This window comes from Hypanus sabinus, chromosome 8, assembly GCF_030144855.1.
Source record: "Hypanus sabinus isolate sHypSab1 chromosome 8, sHypSab1.hap1, whole genome shotgun sequence".
NCBI classification, from domain to species: domain Eukaryota; kingdom Metazoa; phylum Chordata; class Chondrichthyes; order Myliobatiformes; family Dasyatidae; genus Hypanus; species Hypanus sabinus.
The window spans coordinates 15,735,165-15,754,087 of record NC_082713.1 but is presented as its reverse complement, the minus strand read 5'-3'; the positions used below and the strand labels follow the sequence as shown (position 1 = coordinate 15,754,087).

General features: G+C 42.7%; 1 protein-coding gene and 1 non-coding gene across 2 annotated transcripts in view; both read right to left on the bottom strand.

Moving 5' to 3' along the window:
* Positions 1-18,923, bottom strand: part of il1rapl2 (interleukin 1 receptor accessory protein-like 2) — a 658,932-nt gene that overhangs the window by 38,315 nt on the left and 601,694 nt on the right. The window contains exon 7 of the mRNA XM_059976475.1: positions 12,093-12,238. Coding sequence (XP_059832458.1) covers positions 12,093-12,238 — 146 coding nt within the window. The remainder of the gene's footprint in view (positions 1-12,092; positions 12,239-18,923) is intronic.
* LOC132398750 (U6 spliceosomal RNA) lies at positions 7,398-7,504 on the bottom strand. The gene has a single exon (XR_009513780.1). It is a non-coding gene; the product is annotated as a U6 spliceosomal RNA (small nuclear RNA).

Sequence of the window (18,923 nt, the reverse complement as noted above, 5' to 3'; positions counted from 1 at the left end):
TGGCTCTCGTACAAGCTGTTCCAAGAAAGCATCCCGTAGGCACTCTACAAACTCCCTATCCTGGGGTCCAGCACTTACCTGATTCTCCCAGTTCACCTGCATGTTGAAATCCCCCATAATTACTGCAACATTACCTTTGCCACATGCCAATGTTAACTCCCTATTCAACTTGCACCCAATATCCATGCTACTGTTTGGGGGCCTGCAGACAGTACCCATTAGGGTCTGCTTGCCCTTACTGTTCCTCAGTTCTATCCACGCAGACTCTCAGGTTTTAACTACAAATGTTCAATCACAGGCACAGCCTCCCCTACACCACTCCCCCCCCCCCCCCCCACAGCATGGAGGATATCTTCAAAAGACGTTCCCACAGCAAAGTGGCATCCATCAGCGAAAGCCTTCACAATCCTGGACATGCCTCTTCTCATTACTACCATCAGGGAAGAGGTATAGAAGATGGAAGACACACAATCTGTGTTTTAGGAACAGCTTCCTCCCTCCTTCTGTCAGACTTCTGAATGGAGCCCATGTATACTGTGTCTCTTTTGTGCAATTTATTTATTTTTTATTACAACTTATTGTAATTCATTTTTATGTCATGTACTGTAGTGCTGCCACAAAACGACACAAATCATGACATATGTCAGTGGTAATAAACTTGATTCTGATTCTGATCCTATATTATGTACCTCTGTAAAAGCTTCTGAATTGTTGCTCATTGTAAATTCATCTGGGATTAAATTGGGGGATTGCTGGGTGGCGTGACTCAAAGGGTCGGAAGGGCCTGTTCCTCACTGTATCTCAATCGATAAAGATTTGCCTCCACTACAGCTCTTGGTATTCCAGATACCCACCACTCTTTGTGTAAAGCATCCTGCCTGACACATCTTCCCCCTTCCTTCTCAGTCCTGAGAAAGGGTCTTGGCCCAAAACATTAAATGTTTATTCATTTCCATAGATGCTGCATGACCTGTAGCGTTTTGTCTGTGTTGCTCTAGATTTCCAGCATCTGTAGACCTTCCTGTGTTTATGATTTGCTCCCCCTACGCTTCTGCTTTGTACCTTCCCCAACAACCCCATCTTAAATGCATGTCCTCTTGTATTGGGTGAATTCAGCCCTGGTAAAAGATATCAGCTGTTTACCCGATCTCTATCTCTTACAGTTTTATAGACCTCTATTTGGCCTCTCTTCAGCTTCTTTGGCTGCAGAGAAAGCAATTCTCTTCTGTTAAACCTCTCCTTACAGCACGTGCCCTCTAATACTGGCAGTATCCAGGTAAACTCCTTCTGCAGCCTCTCCATAGCCATAGAACAGAAAATTGGATTACAACATTGGTGTGCACAGGAGCAGGTAGATAGAAAGTTATTTTTGATCATTTTAGCTAAAACAGTAACAGCTGTGTTCTATATTGAAGTCAGAAATTTGGTTCTATTGCAACCAACAGAACCAGATTTTTGAAGCACAGCACAATTTACAGCTGCCACTGTTTTCTGCCTAGAGCTCGAATGATCAAGGGCTTATTTTTAAACTTGATGCATTCAAATAAATTTTAACTAGCAAGTCAATAAATATTTTATAGAGAATGCCAATGCAATTTTTTAATTATGTGTTGCTTTGAAAAGGATTTTCTTAGTTTCTCTCATAATATTTATTCTGAGTTTTTGTTTTCTGAGTGTATGCCAGCACACATTAGTGCTCTGGCTTTGGGGAATATCTTGTAAGCTTAAAATTCTTTATGGTACTAATGTTCTCCTTGCCTGCTCTAAGGTCATTGGCCTCATTATTTTTAAACCTTTATCACCTCCAGTAAACCTCAGACTAGCTGTAAAGTCATAGAGCTTGCAGTTTATTCAGTTAATGTTTATTGCATTTATTCTAAACTTTGAATCCGAAGGATAAGGCAGACGCTTTCAGGAACGCTGACTAGGGTTAGAAAGTTGACTAGGGTTCAATTCAATCATACTTCAATGGCAGTGGAAGCTATTTTCTTGTGTGATACCAGTGCTGTGAGGACAGATTTGCGATGGTAGGATGTTGGGAAAGCTCATCTTCTTCAAGCTAAAAGGTCAGGAAGGGATTTGGTAGAGCTGCTCACAACTGCAAATGCTTTTCATAAAGGAAATAGAGTTTGTGGTTGCAAGCCACATGGTTAGTGATTTATTTAATAATTGGGGTAACTGTGTATATTATACAGAGGCTGGAAACTGGAACCTGCTGTCTGAAAGGTCAATGGAAAAAGATTCCAATATTAACCTCCTAAAGGGGATATCTGATGCTTGAAGGAAAATGTACAAGTTAACAAGGTAACAGCAGGGGTGAGGGGTTTATTAAATAATTCTGGTAAAATTCCAATATATTGATGGGCAATATATGCCCTCTGGTGCACTTCTTTGTGATAAGCAGAATGTGTCCAATTGGTTGGCATTTAGCAATTTCAAGGACTCTACATCTCAAATTCTCTGTATTATTCATTTATTTGTCTGTTGATTTTTTTTTGCACAGTTTGTCTTCTTTTGTTTGTCAGTCTTTGCAACTCATTTTCCCTCAATTTTATTGTATTCCTTTGTTCTACTCTGATTGCTGGAAGAAAATGAATCCTGGGCCAGTAGACGGTGACATACACTGTATGTATTTTGATAATACGTTTACTTTGAACTTCCATTGATACTTTGTTTTGTTTGTGCAAGCTTTTAATAAAGTTTTTAACCCTAAATTCTTTCTTGAATCTAATTTGGATCTCAACCCTTGCTTTATGCACAGCCACATCTAGCATTGCGGATTGTGCTGTTTTAGAATGTGGTCGCATTTCAGAGCTGGTGAATTAGAATGGTAAACACAAAGTACACTGCAGATGCTGTGGTCAAATCAACACGTACAAACAAGCTGGAGGATTTCAGCAATTCGGGCAGCATCCGTGGAAACGTTGACTGCTCGTTTCCATGGATGCTGCCCAACTTGCTGAGATCCCTCAGCTTGTTTGTATGTGATGAATTAGAATGGTGTTACGTATTTTATATTTCAGTAATATTTAAGTAATCTTGTATAAACAGTATATATATATTTAATTAAACTTTCCTGATATGCTTTGCCTGAAGTAAAACATAAATTTAGACCTGCATTTCAACTCCGGTGTCCAGGTGATTTATAATGGGTTTAATCAGGAAAGGATCTTTTTAATGATCAACATTAACACATACCTCAACATGAAAGCAGCTATCATAGAACTGGTGAGGTAGGAATAAGAAATTCCTTGTGTACTGATGGACATTCTTAAAGCAGTATCACTACTGGTATTCCAAAACCTCCAGGGATTTAATTTTAACTGCAAGTCCACAAGATAAAGGAGCAGAATTAGACCATTTGGCTCAATCTTCTTCGCTACCATTCCATCATGGCTGATTTATGAACCCTTTCAACTGTATTTTCCTACCACCTCCATAAACTTGGACTGGAGGGTTACAGATGTTGTTGCCTTATTTAAGAAAGAGTGTCGAGATAGTCTAGGAAATGAAAGACCAGTGAGTCTTACTTCAGTGGTTGGTAAGTTGATGGAAAAGATCCTGAGAGGCAGGATTTATGAACATTTGGAGAGGCATAATATGATTAGGAATAGTCAGCGTGGCTTTGTCAAAGATACATCATGCCATACGAGCCTGATTGAATTTTTTGAGGTTGTGACTAGAGCAGTAAATGTAGTGTATATGGTATCGCATGCAAGGCTTATTGAGAAAGTAAGGAGGTATGGGATCCTAGGGGACCTTGCTTTGTGGATCCAGAACTGGCTTGCACACAGAAGGCAACGAGTGGTTGTAGACAGGTCATATTCTGCATGGAGGTCAGTGACCAGTGGTGTGCCTCAGGGATCTGTTCTGGGACCCCTTCTCTTTGTGATTTTTATAAATCACCTGGATGAGGAAATGGAGGGATGGGTTAGTAAGTTTGCTGTTGACACAAAGGTTGGAGGTGTTGTGGATAGTGTGGAGGGCTGTCAGAGGTTACAGCGGGACATCAATAGGATGCAAAACTGGGCTGAGAAGTGGCAGATGGAGGTCAACCCAGATAAGTGTGAGGTGGTTCATTTTGGTAGGCCAAATAGGATGGCAGAATATATTATTAATGGTAAGACTCTTGGCAGTGTGGAGGTTCAGTGGGATCTTGGAGTCTGGGTCCATAGGACACTCAAAGCTGCTGCACAGGTTGATTCTGTGGTTAAGAAGGCATACGGAGCATTGGCCTTCATTAACCGTGGGACTGAGTTCAAGAACTGAGTGATAATGTTACAGCTATATACGCCCTGGTCAGACCCCACTTGGAGTACTGCACTCAGTTCTGGTCACCTCTCTACAGGAAGGATGTGGAAGCCATCAAAAGGGTGCAAAGGAGATTTACAAGGATGTTGCCTGGATTGGGGAGCATGCCTTTTGAGTATAGTTTGAGTGAACTCTGCCTTTTTTCCTTGGAGCGATGGAGGATGAGAGGTGACCTAATAGAGGTGTATAAGATGATGAGAGGCATTGATCCTGTGGATAGTCAGAGGCTTTATCCCAGGGCTGAAATGGATAACATCAGAGAACACAGTTTTAAGGTGCTTGGAAGCTGGTGCAGAGGGGATGTCAGAGGTAAGCTTTTTACGCAGAGTGGTGAGTGCGTGGAATGGGCTGCCATCAATGGTGGTGGAGGCAGAAATGATAGGGTCTTTTAAGAGACTCCTGGATAGGTCCATGGATCTTAGAAAAATAGAGGGCTATGGGTAACACTAGGTAATTGCTAAAGTACATACATGTTTGGCACAGCATTGTGGGCTGAAGGACCAATATTGTGCTGTAGGTTTTCTATGTTTCTATGTTCCTAACCTATCAACCTCTGCTTTAAATATATGCACTGTCCTGTCCTCCAGAGCCATCCGCAAATTTACTGACCATACTAATGGTCCGAAATTCATATCTTCCTCTGGTTTAGCTTCATGAAAAAAACAGTGAAAGGGAATCAGATGGTGGACACACCTCCAACAAGAGATTCAAGTTAACAAGAGAAAAGCGTGGAATCCAGAAATTCTGCAACACTGAAGCATTTAAATTAAACACCGAGAAGTAACTACTGCTGCTGTTAAAATGGAATAATGATCATATTATAATAAGGATCCTCCAAGAGGACTGTAAGCTCATCATAGTGTTTGCGTGCCTCAATGACCCAGAGAGCTTTGTTGATTAGATACCGTGCCTTGTGCTTTGGCTCTTGGTGGGGTCACCCATGCCAAACAGGTCAAAGGTCAGAGGCCAGACCAAAGAGTGACCCGCTGGTCCTCCAGGTTCGGAGGTTCAGCTCAGCGCTTGACTGGTCAAAATATAAATTGGTATGGAAACAGCAGTGAAGAATCCTTCTGTATCTGTGTGCGACGGTGAGTACAGAGATGGAGGACCTTCATTGCTGCCCTAAACGCCAGCTGCATAATGGACAGTAAGTAAGTATAAAAGATCTAATGGTGGAGGGAAATTCTAAAGTGTTGAGTGTGGGTCTTCAGGCTCGTGTACCTTCTCCCTGATGTTGTTAATGAGAAGGGGGCGTGTCCTGATGGTGTGGTCCTTAACGATGAATGCGGCCTTCTTAGGCAACATCTCTTGATGTCTTCAAATGGTGGAGCTTACACTATACTGCCCAAAGGTGGAAGATGGTTCATGATGAGGAGAGCTGTGCTCATGATGGAACGGACTTTGCATTATGTTGGCCTAATCACTTATGTCACTGCAATTTAGTGAAAGTCATCCCTGGAGCCGGACTTTTGTTGGTCGATAGATTCTTTAGGGGGAGGGGGGTAGCGTGCCCTGTCGCACTCTCCTCCATCAGTTGCTTTCTCTAAACCATGCCTGCCGTGCCCCCACAATGGGGACCAATGGCCCTTATCTTGCCCTCTGACCACCCAGATACCTGGCCAAAGTGTCCGGTGGCGGGCGGGCGGAAGGCTTGAGTTTGGGCTGGAGTCTCAGATCAGAACTGGGGAGGATCACAGAGGGAGAGCAGTAGGATGCTTCTCGGACACAACAGCCCCTTCCGCTCCCTCCCCCCGAGAGACTTGGTAGGTGCAGCTCTGGCTCGTCACTCCTCTTCTCCCGTCGGAGAGTTTGTGGCCGGAACTACCAATAAACATTGTGCTCTTGACTTGGTCAGACTGAGGAACTGCCATTGTGTGTTGTTTACTCTTCAACATCTTGTTGCTGAACGCTTTATGTGAAACTGTAGTTTAAGTGCTTATGATATCTACCTTTTTTTTAAGGTTTCTGAATTACTCAAAACCAATTGAAAGGCATTTATTTGTTTACTTTTATTTAGAGACACAATATAGTAACAGGCAGTCAAATGGGCCCACACTGCCAAAATAAACCCATGTGACCAATTAACCCACTAAACCATATGTCCTTGGACTGAGGGAGGAAACTGGAGCACCCAGAGGAAACCCACACAGTCACGGGGAGAATGTACAAATTCCTTTCAGACAGCAGCGGGAACTGAACCCAGATTGCTGGCGCTGCTATAGCATTAAGCTAAACCGCTATGTTACCACGCCGCCCCTAAATAATATACAACATAGATTTCACAGTAAGAGTTATTAGAGAGGCTGAAGAACCTCTGTAATCTTCCGGTACAATCTTTTAAAATAACTATGACATGTTTGCCAAAGTTGAACTACATAGAGATCATTACAGAATGGAAAAAAGTGTGACAGCCGGAGAAAAAGTGCAGGGCAGGTAGAGAATTAGATCCAAGATTATAACAAGGTAGATTGCGAGGTCAAGAGTCCATCTTAATGTACTGGGGAGCTATTCAACAGTCTTATTACACTGGTATAGAAACTGTCCTTTGAGCCTGGTGGTACGTGCTTTCAGGCTTTTGTATCTTTTGCCTGACGGGAGATAAGAAAAGAAAGAATGCCCAGGATGGGAGAAGTCTTTGATAATCCAGGCTGCTTTATTGAGGCAGCGAGAAATGCAGACAGGGTTCATGGACGGAGATTGGTTTCTATGACACTGAGCGGGGTCCACAACTCGCTGCAGTTTTTTGCAGTCAAAGCAGATTAGTTGCCATATTTGTAGTGGAATTGGTTTGTTATTGCCACATGTACCAAGATACAGTGAAAATCTGGTCTCACATACTACCTATACAGATTAAATCATTACACAGTACATTGTGGCTCAATAACATAAACTAATAACACACAAAATAAAGTGTAAAAGCTACAGAGAAAATGCAGTGCAGATAAACAGTTATGTACAAGATCATAATGATCATGTGAGGCCAAGCGTCCATCTTATCATACAAGAGGTCCATTCAAGTGTCTGCTAAGAGTGGAATCGAAGCTGTCGTTGAGCTTGACGGTACGGTGAGTGCATGCACATAGCATATGAATATGGAACACTTTACTAATTTGCATGCCATCCTTGCTCAAGGGTCATGCGAATCTGCTCAGTATCAGTCCCGATTTAATACAGTGTGTAAGCTGCTGAAGCAAGTGCTCTTTCACATGTGCTCACTAACTTCCTCGAGTTTCTCTTTCTGATCACCCACTGGAGATAAATTACACTCATTAATTAACCCATCAACCAGTCGATCATTCTGATTTGGAAGGAAACCGGATCACCTGGACGGAACACTCACAGTCATAGGAAGAAGCAGCCTACTCGCTATCAAGGACATATGTACTGAAAAGTGCCTGAAAAGGGCCTGTAACATCATGAAGGATCCCACCCACCCTGCTCACGGACTGTGTTTCCCAACTTCAAAGATTAAAGCTTAGTTTTAGTCATCACACGTACATCGAAACATTGAAGCATACGGTGAAACGCGTCGTTTCCGTCAACAACTAACCCAGTCCGAGGTGGTGCCAGGGGCAGCCCGCAAGCGTCGCCATGCTTCAGGCAGCAACATAGCATGCTCACAACTCACTAACCCTAACCCTAACCAGCATGTCTTTGGAATCTGGGAGAAAATCAGAGCACCCGGAGGAAAGCCATGTGGTCATATCTCCTTACATTTCGCGGTGGGAATTGAACCCCGATCACCGATTGCTGCAGATTGTTACATAATCCACCATTCCACCATAAGCATTAAGCAGCACTATTAAGCAGCATTATGTTATCATTACATGCATATACATGACTGAACTGTAAGTAAGCCAGGTTGGTTTCTCACACATAAATCTAGTAGGGTGTTGTTTCTCCAGTTATTAAGGTACTTATTTCATTGACGCTTTTATTTAATTTATACACTTGACTGCTAAATTTCAGTGGCCAGTGTCCTCAGAGCCAGATACCTCATATGGCCCTTCACAACTTTGTTCATGGTTCATGACTACTGTGCACCTCCCCATCCCCCCACCCTCAGCGTTACTTTCTGTAGCACACAACATTAAAGAAAACACATCAGACTCCACGTTCACTGCCTCTGGACCCTGCTGACAAATTCATCTCCTAATGATCCATTCTGTTCATAAATCTCAAGCCCATTACAGTTACAAGCATGCCAATTTGTCATGTTTGTGTTCCTACTGGCTACCTCCAAGCATTACAGCACGATTAAGGAGACCAACGTGTGGAAAAAATAAATGATGAATTTGGCCTACTTTTTGAAACCCAAGAGAATTAAGTACTCTAACACCTCCCCTTTCATCTCAAGGAAAGAACCTAGAGTTGGTTCTAATTTAAAACAAAAATTACATCCTTAGCTCATAATCACTTTATTTTGCACTTTGGCTTTCAATGGGAAACTCTATTTTATGAGGCAATTGCCTTTGCATCTAGAATATCAATCACTTTTTTATGCAGAAGAATGACCTTCTTACCATTCTTGTTAACAGATCTTGCAAGTCCCACTTGTAAAATTTCAGTACTAAAATTGAGGAAAAATACCAGGGATTTGAACTCCAATCGCAAGAAATATTAATAAGCTTTGACAAAAAAAGTTTGGTGCATCGGCATTGTGTGTTATGAAGCAAGGAGAGGGCATTGTCAACAGACAATAGACATTAGGTGCAGGAGTAGGCCATTCGGCCCCTCTAGCCAGCACCGCCATTCACTGTGATCATGGCTGATCATACACAATCAGTACCCCGTTCCTGCCCTCTCCTTATATACCTTGACCCCACAATTTATAAGAGCTCTATCTAATTCTCTCTTGAATGCATCCAGAGACTTGGCCTCCACTGCCTTTTGGGGCAGAGCATTCCACATATCCACCACTCTCTGGGTGAAAAAGTTTTTCCGCATCTCTGTTCTAAATGGCCTACCTCTTATTCTTAAACTGTGGTCTCTAGTTCTGTACTCACCCATCAGTGGGAACATGCTTCCTGCCTCCAGCGTGTCCAATCCCTTAATAATCTTATATGTTTCAATCAGATTCTAAATTCCAGTGTATACAAGCCCAGTCGCTCCAATATTTCAACATATGACAGTCCCACCATTCCGAAAATTAACCTTGTGAACCTACGCTGCACTCCCTCAATAGCAAGAATTCCTTCCTCAAATTTGGAGACCAAAACTGCACACAATACTCCAGGTGGGGTCTCAACAGGGCCCTGTACAGCTGCGGAAGGACCTCTTTACTCCTATACACAATTCCTCTTGTTATAAAGGCCAGCATGCCATTAGCTTTCTTCACTGCCTGCTGTACCTGCATGCTTGCTTTCATTGACTGATGTACAAGAACACCTAGATCTTGTTGTACTTCCTTTTTTCCTAACTTGACTCCGTTTAGATAGTAATCTGCCTTCCTGTTCTTACCACCAAAGTGGATAACCTCACATTTATCCACATTAAACTGCATCTGCCATACATTTGCTACCAGAACTACAGTAGGACTGGATTGTTTCCTTATTTTAACAATCAAAGCACATACCATAAAATCATAAGACATAGGAGCAGAATAAGGCCATTCCACCCTTTAAGTCTATTCTATCATTCACTTCTCACTGTTTTATTTTCCCTCTCAACCCCATGCTCATGTCCCCCCGCCAGCTTTGGCCCCTTTACTAATCAAAAAACTATCAAACTTCACTTCAAATACACCCAATGACTTGGTCTCAAGAGCCATCTGTGGCAATGGATTCCACAGATTTACTATCCCTTGGCAAAAAAAAAAACTCTGTTCTAAAAGGATGTCCTTCAATTTTGAGGTTGTGACCTCTGTTCCTAAACTAGACCATAAGTCCATAAGATATGGGAGCAGAATTAAGGCATTTGACCCATCAAGTCTAGTCCAACATTTGATCATGGCTGATCTATTATCTCACTTAATACCATTCTCTTGCCTTCTTCCATAACCTTTGATGAGTTTAGTAATCAACAATCTATCAGTCTCTACTTTAAATGTACCAAATGACTTGGCCTCCACAGCCAACTGTGGCAATGAATTCTACGGATTCACCACTTTCTGGCTGAAGAAATTCCTCCTCATTTCTGTTCTAAAGAGATATCCTATTCTGAGGCAGTGCCCTCTGGTCCTAGACTAGACCATAAGCCCACAAGCTACAGGAGCAGAATTCTGCCATTTGACCTATCGAGTGATCTGCTATTTGATCATGTCTGATTGATTTTCCCTCTCAACCCTATTCTCATGCCTTCTGCCATAATCTTTGATGCCCTTACTAATAAATAACCTATCAAACTCAATTTTAAATATTCCCAATAACTTCACCTCTGTCTATTAAAATCAATCTCTCCACATCCCCTCTAGCTAGGCTTTTCAGTATACAGTAGGTATCAATAAGATTCCTCCCACCCCACAGCCAAACAATTCTTCTAAACTCCAGCAAGTATAGACCCAGACCCATCAAATGCTCTTCATATATTAACCCTTTCATTCCTGGGATCATTTTCATGAGTCTTCTTTGAACCCTCTCCAACACCTTTCTTAGATAATGGGCCTAAAACTGCTCACAATACTCCAGGTTTGTTCTGACCAATGCCTTTTAAAACCTCAGTATTATATCCTTGCTTTTATATTCTATTCCTTTCAAAATAAATGCAAACATTGCATTTGCCTTTGCCATTCATGAGAGTATTTATTAAACATTCATCAAATCACTGCACTGGAATATTGTGTACATTTTTAGCTTATTCCAAATACATTGAAATCAAAATAGACATCTTCTTTATCAGAGAGATATATTAGGTATAGGAGAAGACAGCAGGGGGCACTCCAACCACACACTCCAGCTGGGACACTGAAGCAGTTGCCTTTATAAACACAACAGCAACAATGCTTTCGAATTATGTACTTCCTGTAATGTTGTGAAGCTTGATAAGACACTTTGCTAGAGCTTAGCTAATATCTGCCCAAGTTCAGGGATGTGAAGGAAGTTGGCAATAGATGTAGTCTTCCAAGGTGGAGAGGGTGGCAGTGAAATTTAGGCAGGAAATTGCAAAGTTTCATCCTAGTTGTGAAGTGAAATGTAACAGGGTTAAACTGGAAAGTTGCAGGAACCTCTCGGAGGATGTAGGCCAGGAAGGTTTTGCAGGATTGTCAAAGTTCTGGAGTGAAATGGAAAAGACAGATGGGAAAAATTGGTAGAATGAGATTGATCAAAGATCTGAAGAGGCCCTGGTAACGGATGAACCAGAGACATTTAGAGTCAAGGCAGCAGAATTTGACTGAGTGACAAGTGATGTAGGAAGGGAAAAATAAGAAAGAAACAAGACAGCGTAGAAGATAGAACATAGAAATCCACAGCGCATTATAGGCCCTTCGGCCCACAATGTTGTGCCGACCATGTAATCCACTCTAGAAGCAGCCTAGAATTTCCCTACCACATAGCCCTCTATCTTTCTAAGAGATACCTCTCTAAGAGTTTCTTAAAAGACCCTATTGTTTCTGCCTCTACCACCGTCACTGGCAGTGCATTCCACGCACCCACCACTCCCTGTGAGAAAAACAGAACAGTGGAATCGACAAGCTGAATCAAGGCAAATGAACTGTAAGCTCACAACAAGCCAAGGGTTGCTGCCTTCTACTTCATACCGGCTCATAGCCAACACACGGAAACAAAAAAATTCGCAAGAAGCCAAGTTGCTATGTCAAAGCACTTCACCTTGCTGGCACTTACCTTTCTTCTGGAGAAGTATGCTGGCTTGAGTGCGTCCAATCCGATTTTCTACGATGCAGGTGTAGTTCCCCAGGTCAGCCTCCTTCACCCAATCAAATAGCAGTGATAATTCCACTTCCTTCTCTCCAAGATGCTCACTTAGAACCCTATGGGTGAGACAAAGGGGACATAATTATTGCTTCAGGCTGATGGGGTGATAAATTCTGTACAGTATATACTTAGAGTCACAGAGTCATAGAATACTACAGTTTAGAGACAGGCTCTTGGTGGGTCAGGTAGCTCCTGTAGAAAAGGGAATGTGTTTAAGTTCAAGTTCAAGTTTATTGTCATCCGTCTGTGCATGTATACAACGAAACGAAACAACATTCTCCTGGATCACAATGCATACATCACACACTGCACATAGAAACGTAATATTACTACAAATAAATTAATAAAATATAATTCAGAATGCATGTGAAGCACAAGTTAACAGTACAGTAAGCAGTTCGCTACTCTTGTGTTGAGACTGTGGTGGTGACAGGGTATTCATTAGTCTCACAATCTGAGGGAAGAAACTGTTACCTAGTCTAACAGTCTCAGTCCTGGTGCTCCTGTACCTCCTTCCTGACAGTAGTGGATCAAAGAGATTGCAGGATGAGTGGTAGGGATCGTTGATAATGCTTTGAGTCATCCATATACAACGCCCCTGGTAAATGTCACACATAGGAGAGCAAGACTCTCAGTGGTTTTACTATCTTTTGTAGGGGCTTGTGGTCCAACACCTTGCAGCTTCCGTACCACACAATGATGCAGCCAGACAGGACACTCTTGATGGTGCTCCTGTAAAAAGTGGTTAGAACGGGGGTGCAGTGTCTTTCATGCCTCATTCTCCTCAGAAAGTATAGATGCTGCTGTGCCTTCTTGAGTAATGAGGAGGTACTGTGGGTCCAGGTTAGAGGTTAGATTCATTATACGTTCATACCGAGGAACTTTGTGCTCTCCACTCTCTCCGTAGCAGAGCTATTGATGTTTCAAGTCTGAGAGTCTTCATCAGAACTTTTATAAGAATGGGAGAAACACGTTCGCGAAGGTAGCAGGGAAGCTGGGAGAGAGCGATGGGTGGAGCAGAGGGAACATCTCTGGTAGGGTGAAATGTGTCTTTACCTGAGTATCGTAAGTGTGTGTAATGTTGTATACTCTGGACTGCTGGAAAATACCCAGTTAACTCCTGCTATTTCCACAGGCAAGATTCTATTCATCCAGATGAAGGCTCTTCACCCAAAACTCCGCTTCGACAGAAATTTATCTGATCCACTGGAACTGAAATTGGAATTGGTTTATTGCTACTGTACAGTGAAATGCTTATCTGGGAGCAGCACATTAGCATAGTGCTTTACAATCCCAGCAAGCAGGGTTCAAATCCGCCACTCTCTGTAAAGAGTTTTGAAAGTTCTCCCCTTGACCTGTTGTTTTCAGCAGGGTACTTTTCTTTCATCCAACACTCCAAAAGCTTACAGGTAAGTTGTGTGCATGCTATGTAAATGCTTGAAGCATGGAGACGCTTGCAGGCTGCCCTGAGAGCACAGTTGGACTGTGTTGGTCAGTGACGCAAACAACACAATTCACTGTATGTTTTGATGTATATGTGCCAAATAAAACTAATGGATTATCTACATAGACTACACCTGATTCCACCCTACTACTTGTAAAAATTCCATCCCCTTTTCTCAATTCCTCCATCTCCACCACATCTGCTCTCAAGATGAGGCTTTTCATTCTAGAATGAAGGAAATGTCCTCCTTTTACAAAGAAAGGGGCTTCCTTTTCTCCACCATCAACGCTGCCCTCAACGCATCTCTTCTATTTCACATGTGTCTGCTCTTACCCCATCCTTCCACCACCCTACCAGCAATAGGATTCCTCTCTTCACCTACTAGCCCACCACACTCCGTGTCCAGCAAAACTTCGCCACCTCCAACGGGATCTCACCACCAAACACATCTTTCCTTCCCCCTACTTTCTGCATTCCATAGGGATTACTTCCTACGTGACTTCCTTGTCCATTCGTCCCTCCCCACTGATCTCCCTCCTGGCACTTATCCTTGCAAGGAGAACAAGTGCTGTACCTGCCCCTAACACCTCCTTGCTCACTACCATCCAGGGCCCTAAACAATTCTTCCAGGAGAGGCGACTCTTTATCTGTGAGTCTGTTCGGGTCATTAACTGTGTTCGGTGTGGCCTCCTGTACATCGGTGAGACCCAACGTAGATGGGAGACCGCTTCACAGAGCATCAATGCTCCATCCGCCAGAACAAGTGGGATCTCCCAGTGGCCACCCATTTTAATTCCACTTCCCATTCCATTCTAATATATCCATCCATGGCCTCCTCCACTGTTGTGATGAGACCACACTTGGGTTGGAGGAGTAACGCCTTACATTCAGTTTGTGTAGCCTCCAATCTGATGACATGAACATAGATTTCTCAAACTTCTGATAATGCCCCTAATCCCCACTCCCATTTCTCCATTTCCCATTCCCTTTTCCCGATCTTACTCATTTCCTTACCCTCCCATTGCTTCCTTTTAGTGCTCCTTCCCCCTTTGACATTCTTCCACGGCTTTCTGTCTCTTTCACCAGTCAACTTCCCAGCTCTTTACTTCATCCCTCCCCCTCCTGGTTTCACCTGTTGCCGAGTGGGTCTCTCTCCCCTCCCCCTACCTTTTAAATCTACTCCTCAGCTTCTTTCCTTCAGGCCTGCTGGAGAGTTTTGGACTGAAACTTTTTTCCATAGATGCTGCCTGGCCTGCTGAGTTCCTCCAGCATGTTGTGTGTGTGTTGCTTGGATTTCCTGCATCTGCAGATTTTCTCTTGCTAATGTTTAATCTTATCTTTTGGATACTGTTCATACAGATCAGATCATTGCTCGGTGCATTGAGGCAGACCAAGGTAAGACACTAACAATGTAGAAGACAGTGCGACAGCTACAGAGCAAGTGCAGTGCAGGGAAACAATAAGGGGTAAAATCATAGTAAGGTAAATTGTAATGTCCATCTTATTGAACTGGGGAATCATTCAATTGCCCTCCAGTAGATTATTTTGTTTTTCCAGATTCCAACAACATTTTATTTTAAAGATACAGTGCAGACCAGGCCCATTGAACCCTACCATCTTGCAGCCCATTGATTTAACCTTACCCTAATCACAGGAAAATTTACAGGGCCATTTACAATGACCAGTTTAGCTACTAACTGATACGTGTTTGGAATGTGGGAGGCAACTGGAGCAACAGGAGGAAATCCATGCACACACGGAACATACAGTGGACGCCGGGTTTGAACTCTGAACTTTGATGCCCCAAGCTGTAATAGGATTCCACTAACTACTATGCTACCATGGCATACTACAGTCTGCAGTCTCTTGTCTTTCCTCTTGCTACAGATGATTCCTGACTCACTGAGCTTTACCAACGTTTTCTGCTTTTGTTGCAGATTTCCAGCATCTGCAGTATTTTTGATTACTTTCAATCACCTCTGCCTCTCTTGATTTTTATTAACAAAATGGCCGTGATTTTAGGTTTGTACACAGTAGTGATCCAACGACTCAGGCTCAAGTTAAAGTTAGAGGGTGTGGTGGTGCAACTATAACCCAGCTGTTGAGTGACAGAGTGTGAGGTAAGTAGAATAGCTGGGAGGAAGCAAACATTGCACTGGATTATAAAACTGATGTCTCAGTAAAGTCTATTTAGCCTAGTGGTAGAGGCAGAGAATATCACCCTATAATCTTGAGGGTGTCTGGAATTTCTTTTCCCCACAATTGTGCAGAGTGCCACTGAACAGACCAAGCACAACAGTTTTTGTAACATAAATTAGTAAAATGTTTTTTTTTATTGTTGGGTACTGTATACTAAGCATGTTCTCCAGACAGACCATTTCATTATACTTGTGCATTGAGAGAGTACAAGAGAAAACAACAACAAAAAGAGAGAATTCTGAATATTGTGTTATAGGTGAGCTGAGAATGCTGTGAGTGAAGAGTCCAAAATGAATGAACAGTTCTGTGCAAAAGTCTTAGGCACATATACGAGGGGTGATTGATAAGTCCGTGGCCTAAGGTAGAAGGAGTCAATCATAGAAAACCTAGCACATTTATTTTTCAACATAGTCCCCTCCTACATTTACACACTTAGTCCAGCGGTTGTGGAGCATACGGATCTTGGACCTGCAGAAAGTGTCCACAGCAGGGGTGATTGATAAGTTCATGGCCTAACATAGAAGGAGATGAGTTATTAACTTCAAACTTCCTGCATAATCACTCAAAGAGTTGAACTGTATGTACATGTGCATGTAAAGAGAGCTGTATAACTCATCTCCTTCTACTTTAGGCCATGAACTGCTCAATCACCCCTGCTGTGGATACTTCCTGGAGGTCCAAGATCCATATCTAAGTGTGTAAATGTAGGAGGGGACTATGTTGAAAAATAAACGTGCTAGGTTTTCTATGATTGACTCCTTCTACCTTTGGCCACAAACTTATCAATCCCCCCACCCCCCCATAGCTATGGTGCCTAAATCTTTTGCAGAATTCTCTATTTGTCAATGTGGCATTGTGTAGCAGAGAGAGCGTTTGTAAATCTGGCGGGAGCAAACAGTGTTGGGAATGGTGAGGGTGGAGTGCCGCAGGAGGGGTGTGGACCAGGTGACAGAGGAGAGCCAGGGGTCGGAGGTGGTGTGGGTGCAGACACACACAGCGCTGGGGCACCAGGCAAGGCCATTTGATTACAATTAGTTTATTGATCATTACCGAATATCTCTCTGGTTTTTCCTTCCCCTTTTCCCAACTATGATTCCCCTCTCCCTGCTGCCGTCCCACTCTCAATCCACAATAGAAACCGATATCAGAATTAGGTTGATCATCACTCACATATGTCATGAAGTTTGATTTCTTTTGCGGTAGCAGTACAGTGTAATACATAAAATTACTATAGTACTGTGCAAAGGTGTGTTAGGCACCCTAGCTATATATATTTCTCTATGACCTTACCTGTATGTGGGGGAATTAGAGGTCAGGCTGAACTTTAAGTCACTGCTCCATACTTGAAGAACAGTATTGTTTAGCATTCGTTTCAAGATGTCTAGAATACAAAAGCAGGGATGTGATGCTGAGGCTTTATAAGGCACGACTGAGGCCTAACCTTGAGTATTGTGAACAGTTTTGGGCCCTCATCTTAGTAAAGATGCATTGGCATTGGAGAGGGTCCAGAGGAGGTTCACAGTGATGATTCCAGGAATGAAAGGGACTGTTGAGGACTGTTTGATGGCTGGCTCTGCACTCGCTGGAATTCAGAAGGATGAGGGAGAATCTCACTGAAACCTTTCAGATGGTGAACGGTTGAGACAGAATAGATGTGGAAATGCTGCTTCCCATGAAGGGAGAGTCTAGGACAAGAGGGCACAGCCTCAGGATAGAGGGCCACTCTTTCAAAACAGATGCGGAGAAATTTCTTTAGCCAAAGGGTGGTGAATGTGTGGAACCTGTTGCCGCATGCAGCTGTGGAGGCCAGCTCGGTGGGTATACTTAAGGCAGCGATTGACAGGTTCTTAATTGGAGGAAGAAAAAAAAGGATCCATGGAACAGACTCGATGGGCCAGATGGCCTAATTCTGCTCCTATGCCTTATGGTCTTATGGTCTTATCTGTGTCTGGTCCTCCATTGATGAAGAGGGGAATGTCCTAGAGGTTTCATCATCTTTTGCCGACCCACTGACATTTGACTTTTGTAATACAGCAACAATGCTGAAGGGGACATAGAAACATAAAAAAAACATACAGCATAATACAGGCCCACAAAGCTGTGCCGAACGTGTTCCAACCTTAGACTACCTAGGCTTTACACATAGCCCTCTATTTTTTTAAGCTCCATGTAGCCATTCAGGAGTCTCTTAAAAGATCCTATAGTATCCACCTCCACCACTGCTGCCAGCAGCCCATTCCACGCAGTCACCACTCTCCGCGTAAAAACCTTACCACTGACATCTCCTTTGTATCTACTTCTGAGCATCTTAAAACTGTGCCCTCACATGCTTGCCATTTCAGCCCCGGGAAAAAGCCTCTGACTATCCACACGATCAATGCCGCAAACATTTTCTTCTTGACTGTTTACTACTATGTGAGGACAGGATAGTTCCAGGGTTGCTTCGGATGAGCTTGTGAGCTTGGCTGAAGGACAGGAGAGTGCAGAATGAAGGCCTGTCCTGGAACTGGAGGAGGAGTGTGTGTGTGTGTGAGAGAGAGAAAGAGCAAGAGCTTGATTTGCTGTTGTTATTTTGTTGTTTGTTACATTCTGTTTGGTTGTGTTCTGTGTTTTCCTGGTGAACATTATGGGCACTGGAATATGTAGTAACACTTGCACACTGCCCCAACACATCATTAGGCTGTGCTGGTTGTTAACACAATTGGTGCATTTCATTGTATGTTTCAATGTACATGTGATAAATAAATGAATCTGAATCTGGCTGTTTGCAATAATCATAGTTACTTATGTACTGTATTTAATATTTTTAGTAATGTTTGAGTAATATTGTAAATACATTGTTTCATAAGCATTCATTGTTCATGTAAGTAAGTACAGGCTATATGTAAGAAGTATGTTAATGGCATGTGTCATTACAACACCACGTCATACATGCGCATCTCACTAAAGTAAAACAAAACTCTCCTAAGCTCCCATGTTTTTCTTTCAATTTAAGCTTTGGAGTTTCAAAACACAAAAGTGGTGATGAGGAAGTTTTAAAATGAAATTGAGATGACTACATACCTGTTGAAGAGCAGAAAATGTTTCTATGTGGGAGA